The 14,275-nt window shown below is 41.1% G+C and overlaps 2 protein-coding genes across 2 annotated transcripts; both read right to left on the bottom strand.

The window, feature by feature from the left end:
- Positions 1 to 1,965: 1,965 nt before the first annotated feature.
- Positions 1,966 to 3,864, bottom strand: LOC104452728 (pathogenesis-related thaumatin-like protein 3.5). Its single transcript, XM_010067196.3, has 3 exons — positions 3,734 to 3,864; positions 2,619 to 3,279; positions 1,966 to 2,325 (listed from the first exon to the last, which is right to left on the bottom strand). Exons 1-3 carry the CDS (start codon positions 3,792 to 3,794, stop codon positions 2,178 to 2,180), a joined length of 870 nt encoding a protein of 289 aa, XP_010065498.2. The 5' UTR covers positions 3,795 to 3,864; the 3' UTR covers positions 1,966 to 2,177.
- Positions 3,865 to 7,590: 3,726 nt separating this feature from the next.
- On the bottom strand, positions 7,591 to 13,391 carry LOC104452727 (protein RETICULATA-RELATED 1, chloroplastic). Its single transcript, XM_010067195.3, has 8 exons — positions 12,699 to 13,391; positions 10,355 to 10,519; positions 10,171 to 10,263; positions 9,984 to 10,099; positions 9,214 to 9,312; positions 8,819 to 9,124; positions 8,516 to 8,680; positions 7,591 to 8,305 (listed from the first exon to the last, which is right to left on the bottom strand). Exons 1-8 carry the CDS (start codon positions 13,113 to 13,115, stop codon positions 8,026 to 8,028), a joined length of 1,641 nt encoding a protein of 546 aa, XP_010065497.1. The 5' UTR covers positions 13,116 to 13,391; the 3' UTR covers positions 7,591 to 8,025.
- Positions 13,392 to 14,275: the final 884 nt, after the last annotated feature.

The raw sequence follows: 14,275 nt of genomic DNA, 5'->3' as shown, positions 1-14,275 counted from the left end.
GATTGTAAGAAGTGGAGAGCAAGGTATCTGCGCCAATTCATCAGTTGAAGCTATTCATTTTGACCACCTGAATGTGGCAAAGACAGTCTTGGCTCATTCCATCGCCAACCAGATTCAAATAATCTCTGGTTTGGCCTTGAGTGAGTCTCTGCATAGTTGGTGACATGTACGGACGAGAACTCTCTTGGTACACTCGTGTAGCAGCAATTCTCTTTGGGAATGATTAGGATTTCTACATCTTCAGCATCTGAAACGGCAACAAACTTAGTGTCATGGCCATATGATCTGCATATGCAGCACAGAGAATACAATCGTTCTTGTTGCTTGTCTGAACACAAGTGCTCCTTCTGCGTCTGCCAAGAGCTCGGACATCTCGGTTTTGGCCACGGCCTCTTCTTTGGGGATCATATCTTGGTCTAGAATCGGTTTCATCTTTTGAAATTTTCGAGGCTGGTGACGACCATCTTTGACTGGAAAGCTTGCTAGTTTCGAGTTGACAATCTGCTCATCAACTCATCTACTGTGTAGTTACACAGTAGTCTTTCGATCTTTTGTAGCAACGGGGTTTGGAATTGGCTTTGGGAAGGGCCTTTGGGCTTCCAATGATCTTTAGGCCAAATATTGGGTGTTTGGTTTCATTTTTAAACTCACCTTGAGGCAAAGTTTGCCTTGAAAATGCTGAAAGCCCAAGACTATCTTGGGCTTTTAGCATTCTCGGAAGCCCCATGTCTATCGTTCATCTTCTTCTCTAGTGGCGTGTGGTTGGTCAGTGAGGAGTGTGAGATAGGCCGATGAGGTCATAGCTAAGGCCGGCAAGGTCGCGGCAGCGACCATCACCAGCCAATCGCATGACCCCAGTGAGTCGCGGCGATCATCACGCCACCTCAGGCGCGACCTAGATCTAGGTCCGTTGGAGGTCACGCGACCTCTAGCAAATCCAAAGACGGCTCTCGCCGGAGGTTGCCCGACCCCAGGCAGCCCTCGCCGGTCGTCTTTGGGGGCTACCTGAGGTCTTACCTCGCCAGCCAACTCTTTTATTTTTCTTTTCATAATTTTTTTTTTTTAATCACTAAAGTCCTTTGTAAATATAATCTCTCCAAATACTATTTTACTCAAACAGACTTCACAATGGACTTTTAAATTACAATTTAACAAACACAATTTGTATTTTGGAAAACTCCTTTAACTTAAAGTCCATTACATTTTTCCAAAGATTTTCCCCAAAATCCAACCAAACGCACCCTAAGCACAAGTCATTTATGCGATCTATACACTCTTATTGCTTTGTTCACCGAACGAATTACTGATCTAGACATTCTTTTGGAGGACAAACAATCAATTTAAGTCGTCATGAATATCACATGACGACGATTCATGTATTGTAGGAGCTCTAATGTCGATGGCCGACCGATGCATCTCTCTCTTTTTTTTTTCTTTCCCGGGGTTTCTTTCTTATTTTCTTCTCGGATAACTTTTATTTGCCTGTGACTAATTGCTAGACTAAGCTCTTACCTCTCTTTTACCATATAAGGTGGCATTTCCTTCGACGCTTCAGTAAAAAAGACAGAATCAATGCATTTCCTTCGACGCTTTCAGTAAAAAAGACGGAATCAATTTTGCATGAAGCACTCGTCCAAGATAAGATCAAGCAAATTTTCAGTAAATTTTCCCCCTTCAATATTTTTAATTCGGCATCGATAGAAAATGGATGAATTCTTCGCCAAAGTTGTAGAATTGCATAGGTTGGATTGCACAAACCACAAATGCAAGGACCATATTGGAAGAACAATGATATATCCATGGCCCAAAAGCGCATTTCCAAAGTTCTTAAATAAGGATTACTATTAGGATTACCGATATTGTAAAAAAAAAAAAAAAACATTTACACATTCACTGTTTATGTCAGTGATTTAGCGGTGAATGTGCGACTTATGTCTTTAATCTTGTCAGCGGACATAATAAAAATCCGTTAAATAAAAGCCTCCCTTAAACCAAAAATAAAGGATCACTGTATGTACACGCACTTCTTTCCTTTCATTTACATGTTCTTGGTACCTCTTTGTGCATATATCTCTCACTGTTTAAAATCACACGCGTTGTTTGGAAATCAGAAAAACCACCAAATTACAGTCGCGAATCAACACGATTGCGTCAATATACAAATTCAAAAAGTTGATTCACATAATGAACCCCAAAAACTGATGGGTGCCGACGATCATGGGCAGCACGATCGCCAGAAACCACCATCCGTAGGAGGGTGCCCTCAAATCAGTCGATCCACTGCATTTCAATGTACCGTCATGAACAGAGCATACCGTTCCATTCCTGTATTCAAGATGCACATATGTTCGATGAATCGGTATAATAACATGTCGAGCCCTTATGATAAGCTAGCATTTATCGATAAACGGTATCGTCAAATCCGCATAAGTTCAGCATTTCATTTTTCTGAAAGGTTTACGTAACTTATGGTGTAGACTTGAATTATATCAGATGCTGTGAGGTTCAGGCCTCGGAAAATGGCAGTCTTACGACTTCTCAATGTTCTCCGGTAGGTGATAACGAAGCACTGGCGATCATATCAAAACAAGGAAAAGAGAATAGATGTCGAGAATTACCTCGACGAGCAGAAGCTCACGACGTATTCTGGGCTAGAGCATGTTTTGAGGCTCGTCGGGTCGTCTTTCGCGTAGCTATAAGCATCTGGGCAGAAAGACTTGAAAGCCTTTGAATAGTTACTTGGCTGGCAAGAATCTGCAGTACCAAAAGCGCCCCTGCAGCAGTACTCATCCGTGTTGAATTTATCGCATGCGCTGTCGCAAGCAATCACCTTCCCATTGGACTTGACGGTGAGCTCCGAGGGGCAATTCGATCTCAAATCTCCGTCGCACCCGGCGGTGCTGCAATTTACCTTAGCATTTACGGGCTTTATCACTATGGGCAAATTGAAGCCGCTCACAAGGCTAACGTCATAATAATCTGGATCTCCGAGGGTGAACTCGGCAATCGAAACAGGCGAGCTCCCAGGCCCAAGGCAGCTCAAGGAATTGCCGCATGCACCAGTTTGGCAAGCGCCGTTGCCGTTCTTATCAAAATTGCAGCCGGTTCGGCCCCAGATCCGCCCGGACCAAGTCGCCGATGGAGTGTAGACGGCAGATTGGCCCGGTTTCAATTCAAAGCCACTGCGGTTGAAACTTTCACCATTTGTTATCCCTGGCCATACAGTCTCTTTGCAGTTGTTTTGTATAGTAAATTTTCTGTTCCCTTGAGAGGCTACTTCTGATCACACAAAACCAAAAAAGATGGAAAAAAAATTATTTTATGTTCCACGTACTATGAGCCTAAGCCAACGTAAGGATCCAACATTGAAGAACGTGCAACTACGGCAAGTACTAAAAATCGGAAATCATCCACTAGAATCATGCAATCAACCGCGACATAAAGCCACGAACAATGTCATTTATCCTTGGCCAAAAAGAATGATAACTATTAGCTAAACACGCCGAGAATTAAACTTAACAGTTTGGTTCAAAGTCCATGTAAAGCAAGCATGTTGTCCTAACTAAGCAAATACCCACGATTTACATTGCCTAGTTCTGAGAAAGATGTACTGCCTTTCAGTGCCTCAATCATCTCAACTGTCGACACCCTTGTGAGAAAAGTCAGTTCCGGAGCTTATCACTGGATCAAATTGTTGTGAATAACTAGTGAGGTTCACACTGCGACGTCTTACCTGTTGCGGCTATGCCGAGTAGGAGCAAGACTTTGAGGAGCAGACTGACGTGAAAAGCCATTTCTCTTTGGCCTGTCCTCTGTCGCCGATGAGGGCTACACTTCGACGTGCATGATGTGTGTATGCCTGTGTTTATATGACTGGCCACCGTCGGAAAAAGAAAAAGAATGCGTGTGAAGGAGAGTGAATCTATGAACAGAAGAAGCTAAGACAGCATAGAATAAAGAGTGGGTTCCTTGCTTAGTTCAATGATCGACAAGATACCTTGCCCCTAACACATCTTCAGCTGGTTTTCGCATGTAATCCACTACCATATCTTTTCACTTTTAGAACTATGTTATTTATGTTCAGTGTGTTTTGTCATTTCTTGAATAAACATGGGACAATCCATTTTGCAAAAAGTACTCCTATGTCCTCCAAACTCTGGAACAGAACTCTTCTTTCATCTTTCGAATTGGAATTTCCATGTCATAATTCATATAAATATATTATATTATATTATCTACATATGGATAAAGGATTTAGGATCTCTGTTCTCGCGTCGTATGCTTGTCGTACCTTTATGCGTGTAATATCGTTAGTTGTGCCCTTTTACTTAGAAGGCAAGGAAAGATAAAAGAAGAGACAGGTTGTAGATCAATGATCTTGTCCTTCAAAACTGTCTCCTACTTGACCACAACTTTTCATGAAATCCATGAAAAGTGAGTTTATTCTGGTTCATGGCAGACAAAATCAGACTTGAGATTATATCCATAACCCCGTTTGTAGTTTTCATCACTTAAAAGAACTTCATGTAGTGGTATCAATTTGTAATCTATTGTAATTTTTTTATTTTTTTATTTAATTCTAAATCTTTTGATTTTGCTAATTTAGTCTTTAAATATTTTCATATTTTGCCAATTGAGTTCATATAGCTAACTTTAGCTGAAAATTATTTAAGTGGACATTAGGTTCCCACATGACACCGTCAATATGTGAATAATTTTTAATAATATTTTGATATATTTTTTTTTTCAATTTTTTGATTTTTTTTTGTTTTTTTTTTCTAACCCTTGGCTGAATTAAGCAAGGGCGTCCCGATCCTCGCCAAACATAGGTGAGGGCCTCCACACCCTCACCAACCACAAGCGAGGTTGCACCTTCGCCTAGATCCAAGTGATGCTAGCAACTCTTGCTCAACCTCACCCAAATGTGGGCAAGGTCCAAGCGGCCGTAGGTGAGGCCATTTTTGCCATGGCCTAGCCAACCACAGATGAAGGCAACATTGCTCATGACTAGCAAGTAGGGGTGTGTAAAAGAACCAGGATCTACCTAGACCACTCAGAACCGGACTGGAATTGCTCGAAAACAATGGTTCTTGAGGAAACCAGTCCGGTTGCCATTTCCAATTTATGGGAACCAGTGGGTACTAGTCCGGTTCCCGGTTCCATGGGCGAATCTCGTCCACTCGGACCGGACCGATTATATTATAATAATATATCAATTTTTAATATTAAAATAAATTTTGAAATAACTAATTAGCAAATTTAAATTTTAGGGCTCCATCTCCTTTCATGGTTTCCATGTTTTTATAAGAATTTAGTAAAGTATGTAAGCTGCCTTTCAGTAATTTAACAAATGGCTCATTCAAACGATACTTTTGGGACTCACATAGGACACTGTGTTCAAGAATATGTGTAGTATCAGTGGAATTGTTACTATAGAAAGAATTCAGTAAAGTAAAGGTTGTAAGAGATTGAGCACTATTAGGGGATAAAGGAAAAGACAATCTACATATGACAATCATTCAAAACCTTGAACTTAAAGAATATTTTAGATTTCAACTAAAATGATTCAAAAACGGGGAAAAAAAAAAAACTATTTCTCTTCTTTGGTAGTGTTTCCAATAAAATAAAGAAAAATGGTACCCTTAATTAAGCCGGTTCAATTTTAAAAAAAGAAAAAATTATTTGATATGAAGAGTACTCGCGGCGGGATTTCCATGGATCCATCCAAAAACCAAACTAGACTGGTGGTTTAGTTCTCGAGTAGATTTATACAACTAACGAGTGATTCTCAGTTCCAATTTTTTTGGAACCAGTCCTTAGCGAGCGGTTCTCAGTTTTAGGCAGGGAACCGCCCATCCGAACCATGCACACCTCTACTAACAAGGTCATGATTGCCTTTGCCCACTATCAACAAGGCCCTAGTTGCCTCGCAACGGCTGCCAAGCAACCACAAGCAAGGCCCCCTCACCCAAATTTGTGCGAGGCCAACGTCGCCAGTCACGAACGAAGGTGGCCATGGCCTCCCCAACAATAGGTGAGGTTGCCTTTGCTTGCGGCCAACTAAGCCATGTCGAGGCTAGCTTCGCCAACAGCCAATAAGGGTTTCACGGCCCTTGCTCAATGACTAGCAAGCTTCGGTGACTCTTCCCAACCAAAATAGAAAAAAATAAAAAGAAAAAATAAAGGAAAAGAGAAGCAAAGAAAAAAATTAAACATTTAAAAAAACTAAAACAATTATAAAAAAATATTTAAAAATATCAATGTTAACCCTATATCATGGAGGACGATCGATATCTACATAAGTAATTTCCGATCTAAATTTATCAAATAAACTTTTTTTTTATCAGTACTACTATATTCCTACTTTACACTGACTCCCAGACTTTTGCCCCGCCTCTTGCAGGGTATGGGAGTCGAAACCTCCCGAAACTTACGCATCCCCACCCCATCCCTCCCCGAGAAGGTGAAAGATTATCGATAAACTTAATTGGTACCAATGTGAAAAAAATATATATATAATTAAATTGGTTAATTGAAAGATTTATGACTGAATTGATATTAACATAATAAATTTAGGATTTTTTTAGTATTTTTTCCCATAAATAAAGACAGTAGTAATTGCAACTTTGAACTTTGGAGCTAAAGGTCAAAAGCAAAAAATGAAAAATTGAAAATTTATGGCGGACAATGAATTTGTAGCGTAAAATATATTCGCTCGGTTGGCAGCCTTTTTATGTGGAAAATGCAACAAATCCACCTCGTACAATGAAAGGGCATCTCTAAAATCGAGTCTTAAAGTTTAGAGGCAATGTTCGGAGCAGACACTGTCATATATAAATTTATATACATATCCAACTTCTTTGCCTACGTTCGACAATCAGGCCGGCCATCCTTGTACAATCTAAACATTGCACAAAGACAAAACAGCAGTCCTTGGATCTTTCTCTACGAGGTTGATCCCCGATGATCATGGTGCACAAAATATCACTGAGAAAGACAAGCCTCCTTTCGAGCGTCTCTATGCTGTGAACGTCCCACTTGTAAATAACATTGCCAGTAAGGCAAAAAACAATGATATGACTTCACAGCAGGAGCTCTAATCTTTAAAATAGCTCGGAACTAGGAATCGGACTGCCTAGACATGACATAAAGACACTCACGAGTCAATTTGTCTCTCTCAATGACTCCGATTCCAATTTTATGGAAAAGGGAAGCAGATGATGACGCTGATCAAACCAACCGGTCCAATCTAGCCCTGGTGGTCTTCAGTTCGATCAGTCCATTTTGCTCACTCCTATCCATTCTCACCTAAACAAGCAAAATCTGTGCAAAGGCAAACCCCAGCCTCTCTGGGCACGGAAAAATACAAAATCATCTTATTTTGAGATTCTCAGGTTTTTTGCCCTGGTTTTACCATCCCTCCTCCTATCAACTTTTCCCAATAATTAACCCAATGGTAACCACACTAAAAAATCCAGATGCTCGCCGATAAAGCTGATAGTATCTTTGTGTAACTTTGCTTATACGATCCAAGACGAGCACAACAAAGAAAGAAACAGTGCATGACAATATAACCCCTAATTCAGATGATTCAAAATGTACCAAGACAATGTCAAACGCCAGCTTGATGTGAAGATGGTAAATTCAATGTCTCACTGCATGAATCCCCAACGCGGGTATCAGAGTATCACCTCTTATTCTAAAGAAATTACAATGAGTATTTCAAGTAAAATATAGGAAGTGCCACTGTCAAAAACAAATCAATAAGGGAAAGATGATGCTTAAGAAATTCAACCCTCCCCGAACCCATGTACCTAAAAAGGAAGAGAAAAGGAAGGAAGAAAAAAAAAAAAAAGACAACCCATCTCTTCAGCCATAGCTCATGTGTTCAGACTTCAGCTCTGGACGGGCAACGAGCCCCAGTAATCCACAATCTTCGAGGTTAATCGAGCAAAGAATGTAAGGTCATATATCTCCATTAGAAGGCAAAATTGGAGGCACGACTTAAGTACAACAAATCTATGCTCAACTTGTTGTCACCTTCTTCCTGACTATCCTCTTCCTCCTTGCCTTTGGAGGCGGTGCTTCCCCATTGACAGTATCTGTGTTACCTTCCTTGCTACCAAAAAGTCCAAGACCAGAAACAATGGCATTTTTCGATATCAACCAATTGGGAGAGGACTTAGGTACAACTTCTTCAGGCCTATTATAAGCCTTCAGAAGGCTATCTGAATGAGCCAGTGGATCAGGCTCCATGCCAAGCCAGGCATGCCTCAATGTCTGTCCTCCATTGTCATTCATAATCCTACATAAAATAAAAGACGAATTTAGGACCAAAGCCATGATAAGATGCAAGGCATGTTCAAAGTCAATCAAACAATCACACGGCACTTTCAGCTTCCATGAATTCACCACCACAAAATAGCTGATAACTAGCCGAGGAAGTGCCTGATGAAAGGATCCTCACAAGCTTGAGAGAGAGAGAGAGAGAGAGAGAGAGGGAGAGAGAGAGCACCTCAGAGCAGTTCCAAAGAACAGGGCCACTCCAATAACATCAAAATGATTCGTCAACAATCTATCAGATCCACATAGAAGCTGATAACTCAAGTTTGCATATATGCCCAGGAAAGCACCATAACCAAGTGCATTTGTGCTCACTGAGGGTATTGTCACCGATAACCTGTCAATTATTTCTAGGTCAGCAAATAAATCTTAGGACTTTCTTCCATTGCAAGATGGAACCTTATTCTTGTTATTTATTATCCTTTCAAAGCAGCATTACCACAGCAGGAAAAAGTTGCCTCAGAAAAATGCTTACCTTTCCTTCTTTTTACTTGCTAAGAAATTGGACAAAGAACCTTGCACTGCCCCCGCAGTCAACCCAACCATACACAGCTCTGCAGCTCTGAAACAAAAAGATTGGACCCTCTTTTGCAGGTCAAATTCTCTCATTGGGTAACTCTTCTCAAATATATTGTTGGGAAGCTTCTGCAATGTATTTTGTAGATCAAACCGGAATGTGTCCCCATATGAACGACAAGGGGCGAGTGACCAAACAACAACAGCATTGCACAGAGATGCTGTGAGAACATTTATAAGCGCCAAATCCCACTCCTGCTTTATCCTGTAACAAGTAGAAAGAAGTCATTTGTGCGTATCCAAGGAGCACGTCAATTACAGCTGCATATCCTGTAATAAAAGAGAGGCACAAACCTCTCTTTACGATTCCTCATTTCCCATGAAACAGCAAAACCAATGGTGGCAGCCTGCTCTAGGAGAAGCTTATATAGAAATGCAGGATCTGCAATCATCCTATCAAAAAATGCAACAGACAAGAGTAAGTTTGTTGGCAATAACAAGCAAGTCACGTGCAAAAATTGAACTGTGCATCTTGCACTTTCTTTGAGACGGAAAAAAGGAAGTCTATCGATAGCAACTGGCTGTGATGGTCCTCAAATAATTTGGGTGATAAACAGCAGTGGTCTGAAGAGCTTTTTCATTTCTGAAATAGCTAAATGGGCGTCCTTTCTCAAGGAAATCGAGAGGTGGGGAAAAATCTATTAAGAAGTGGAAACCATCCCCAATTATGAATCTAGACCCTTCAGATATCTAGGGTACATGGGAATCTGGCTCTCCAACCTTGGCAACAAGATCCATCGAAGGAAGGCATCATACCAACCATGGTTGAAGCAGCTTCCCATCACCCCTTACTGTCAAAGTGGGGAAACAAACATCTACTAAGATCCGGCACTCAGAATGTTTACAAAAAATTTGCTCCACTATTATAAAGATAAATAGAACTTTGAACAAATTGCTGCTCTCCTCGAGAAGCAACGAGGTTACTTGATCTAAGATTCACACCTGCACAATCCCCAAAATCGCTGTCTGCTGACAGACATAGCAGTTCATCTAAAGATTTAAAAACTAAAGCTGGAACTGTTTCTGACCAGCTACAGCATAAGGAAGTTATTTGTCACCATTACCTGCCAATAAATGCCCTAGACATGGCCTCCGGTATCGATCGCGATATAAGCCTGGCAGTTGTTGGTCTAGCATTGATTGCCAGAAACTTAACCATTTGAGCGGAGCTGACCAAACCCTGCAAGCCATTTTCAGTATTCTCTTGGATATGTAAACAGTTGGAAAAACATAGAGAGGAAGAATCCACACCATTTCACATGCTTGCCGAAAGCCAGCAGGCAAATCCATCATCGTCTTCTGCCATTCGTTTAATACTGCATTAATGAACTTGCGATCGAATAGCTGGGAGAAAGAAAACAATATATCAGGCCAGTGCATAAGATATATTGACATTTTCTGAAGTATAAGAATGTGTGTTAGCATAAATGCAAACCTCTTCAAGAAACATCCTCCTTCTAAATAGCCCTCCATCATCACCTTCATCGCCATCATCGAAGTCATCAAAATAATCATCATCATCGCCATCGTCATCACCTCCATCACCTCCCCCATGACTGATCCTCTTTCCAATATCACCGCCACCTCCTCCTGTCGCAAGCTGTAAAAAAAAATTCAGCACTAATCGTGAATTTTAAGCAAACTAACAAGCCTACATCAGGGAAAAGAATAAAAAGCCAAAGAAAATAAAGAAGTTGTATTTCTCAAGGAATTATCCATGCGAAATTGCTAGAGTTATTTCTCAGTTCGTAGGGTAAACTTAAAGAATTTCCTAATCATTTTATAGAAGTCAAGAACTGACGGTTACTAGCACGAAATATGACTATTGATATAAATCCATAAAAGAATCCAATCAAAACAGCCAACTTAATTATATTCTTGCATAAGTATACTAGAACTTGATTACCTAGTATAGAAGATTTCAAAATCATCACAAGCCTCACATTTTTCTAATTCCAAATCTAGATTGTTATATGATTAATCCTTTGACTATCCATACATAAAATTAGAAGATACACATGACAAATGATATCTCTTTGCTCAATGACACCAAATAACATTAAATGAATGGAGCTGTAACATAGATTAAATATAATGCAATAGAGCTACTTTAAGGTAGAATTTCAGTTTTGGTTTATAGTTGACAATTATGTTTCTAGTGATCAAGGATATGTAGAAGTTTCTTGCTTACGAGTTTTTTCTATACTTCGATGCTGGGATTAGTTACCGTGTCACACTTCTTCATTGTCTTGGGACAACAACTTCTTGGGCATTGTGGGTTTATAGCAAGATCCATTAAGCAAGAACTATGGGCATGGCAAGGTATTCTTATTTCTTGCCATAAGACAAAGTGGATAGCCACAGTTCCTCTTTCCATTTCTTGGTTGGTTGGCTTGGGAAAGGCAGAACCAGAAAGCTTTTAAAGGAAAAAGAGTTTTCCGTTCAAGATTATTCAATATTGGTTTAAAATTTTTCACCTTTGATATATTGGGTTTATTTTAAGATGTAAATACTTTGATTTACATTGTAGATTCCCTATCTCATTAATGAGCCCTTTATTATATCGGCTTTGACCTCTTGTGGCATCAAGCTCCTTTTGTGGATGGGTTGGCACCATCTTGGTGCCTCATTGTGAATTTCTACTTGAATTTCAAAGCCTTTGGGCTTTGGTGAGGGACTTTCAGTTTGTGTGTTGGAAAGAAACAAATTACTCAAATGACTACTGGAAGAATAATCTATACCATAAAACGACTCACCTCTAAGCTTAATCTAAACCACAAAATGACTCCCCTCGAAGGTTAATCCTAACCATGACAAATTACAAGAGCAACATGTCGAAAATCTAAACCATAAAGCAACATTAATTTCAGTGAGTATGGGTGAAGGGCACTCAGAGTTCATACTGATCTATGGCATCGATGTGAATAAAACAATTCAACCCTCAGGAGTTGAAGTTGAAAATTGCATAATGACGTAACATCACGCAATGCACCAACTGCTTTTAGCAAGTCCCACCTCCCCCAAAAAAAAAAAAAATAATAATAATAATAATAATAAATAATCATTTTAGAGTACTAAGTTCAAACACCGACGATTAACATCCACTCGACCATGAAATGAATAGTCTGTGAGCCCATAAAATTCCATATCCAAAGACTGCTTACATCACGTCATGTAACTTTTCCGTGTCCATAGTTAACAAAGAAGAAATGAGCATGTCTTTATTGCTCGAGCTTCAAAGGAGTTTGGGATGAAGTTAAAGCAGAATAAATCCCACCTTCTAAGTCAAATTGTTCGATTTTATGCACCACAAAAACACAGTACTCCCCAGATGGTCCAATTGAAATTCCAGTCTTATAAAATAGAACACTCTTTATGGTCCTCCCCTCGATTTTAGGGTTACAATGTCTAAGTAGGACTGCGTGATGGTAGTGACAACATCAACTCCAATGGCTATGACCCTTTTTTTCACATGTTATCTTATTCAGTCTTTCTTCCTTCTTTCCCTTTCAAATGCAAAGGCAGTATAACACCCACCAAACCCGACACTGCCCATACTACGAGCTTAATTCCCTCCGCAGAAAGACCGAAACTCTACCGTTTTGTCCATGAATTCCAATTCTCCGACCTCCACAGTTGTCCGGTAACAATTTCATTTCCTACTTCTCCTTTCTGTCTCCTAACGCACAACAACAACAATAACACAACGAATTCCACAAGAAACACGCCACAGGAAACAGGTAATTCTCAAATTGCAGCCGAGATGGAAAAGGACAGACCTCGGGGCTAGACGTGGTCTGCTTCTGCGTCATGTCGAGCTTCCCCTTCTCGAGCGTCACCGCGCCGAGCGCCCCGAACTGCCCCCCCTTCATGACGGGGCCGCCACCGTCCGAACCACCGCCGGCCGAGCTCGGCGCCCGGAAGCACTTCTCCAGGAGAGCCCTCGCCTCCCCTCCTCCGGAGCTCCCGTCAAGCGCAGCAGGCTCATAAGCGGGAGCCGAAGAGCACCTAACCGCGACGCCGACTCTCCGAACCGCCTTCCCGAAAACCGGCGGCGACGGCGGGCCGCCGAGCTTCGGGGCGGGCAGGACGGGCTTCAGGAACGGGCAAGGCAAGGCGGGGTTCTTCGCGGCGGCCACCTGAGCTTGCGAGCTCAGCGGCATGATCTGCGCCGTCCGGAACACCGGGTGCGACATCTTTCACGCCGAAACTTCTCCTGGGCTTCCTCCTCCTCAAGCGGGCAAGAGAGAGAAAGAGACAGAGAGAGAGAGAATTGGAGAAAGATGATCGATGGTTCTTCTTCCTCTCCGGCTCAGTGAGAATCCATGGCGGTTCTGGAGGTGGGTTTCGCCTCAAGGTGGCGACTTTCTCTCTCTAGAGAGATGGGTCGTGTAGAGAGGAGAGGGTTTGTGGGTCGGGGAGGAGGGTTTTGATGGATTGCTGGGGAACAACCCAATCCGCTCGGGCGGAAACGAACAAGGGAGAGGGCGATAGAGAGAGAAAATGGACTCGGTGAGTCGACACGCTGAGTTGGGGGGTCAACGAGTCGGCGCTTGGTGACGAGGTTAGCTAACCCTCTACCGGCAGGTCTTCCTGAGAGATTAGTGGCTGAATGTGTCTTGTTGGGGAGCCTTCATCAGATTTTTCTTGTTATGTCCCTGTCCTCCCTAATTTCTTTATGGGAAAATTGATTTGTTTAAATCAGACAAGAATTAGAAATTACTCGCTTTCATGGCGAAATACATTCTACTTGGGTTTCGATGCATGTCGTGGGTTACTCCTAACTTCCCGGCTTTTCATAAATTGGTCTTTGACGTCTTGTAACCGATAACGGTTTTCCCAACATTTACTTTGATCATCCATAATCTTGTCGGGATCTTTGGCCGCCTATTGGTCAATTTGATTAATTTTCCTAAATTGTTTCGTTAAATATTTTTTTTACAGATATATAAAGTGTGATTTAATAGTAGATCGCCCTTGCGCTATTTTTTAAATCAAGCTTGTTGAGCTAAATCGATTCATTACGGTAAGAGACTTGTGATTCATTTGGATGCAAGGGTTTGGATGAGATTAGAGGTTTTATTAGGGTAAAGTGCTCAATTTGGAATGATAAGATTTCCAAGTCATCAAAATGGGATCTTCCCTTTTTTGTCAATCTCCTTCTTAGATAATCCCAAAAATTTACTAGACTTGAAGGTGTATACTATACACGCTCTTTCCATAAAAATCAATAATTGCTCTAATTGGCCATATACCTAAAATGTGGATTGAGATTGAGAATTTCAATTAAAGGCAAAAGTTTGAAATTTGTTGAATTTCCTTTTCCTTTTTATTTGAAGTGCTTTTGAACTTAGCA

The sequence above is a fragment of the Eucalyptus grandis genome, chromosome 7 (assembly GCF_016545825.1).
Source record: "Eucalyptus grandis isolate ANBG69807.140 chromosome 7, ASM1654582v1, whole genome shotgun sequence".
Classification (NCBI taxonomy): domain Eukaryota; kingdom Viridiplantae; phylum Streptophyta; class Magnoliopsida; order Myrtales; family Myrtaceae; genus Eucalyptus; species Eucalyptus grandis.
Note: the sequence above shows the minus strand (reverse complement) of the source record. Positions and strands in the feature narration are given on the sequence as shown.

Coding starts and splice junctions, on each gene's coding strand:
- LOC104452728 (XM_010067196.3), bottom strand. CDS start 3,794: ATGGCTTTTCACGTCAGTCTGCTCCTCAAAGTCTTGCTCCTACTCGGC. Junction 3,280..3,733: donor ACTCGGCATAGCCGCAACAG/GTAAGACGTCGC, acceptor TTGTGTGATCAG/AAGTAGCCTCTCAAGGGAAC. Junction 2,326..2,618: donor GTGAGCTTCTGCTCGTCGAG/GTAATTCTCGAC, acceptor TCTTGAATACAG/GAATGGAACGGTATGCTCTG.
- LOC104452727 (XM_010067195.3), bottom strand. CDS start 13,115: ATGTCGCACCCGGTGTTCCGGACGGCGCAGATCATGCCGCTGAGCTCG. Junction 10,100..10,170: donor TTCGGCAAGCATGTGAAATG/GTGTGGATTCTT, acceptor AATGGCTTGCAG/GGTTTGGTCAGCTCCGCTCA. Junction 9,125..9,213: donor ATGAGGAATCGTAAAGAGAG/GTTTGTGCCTCT, acceptor TACTTGTTACAG/GATAAAGCAGGAGTGGGATT.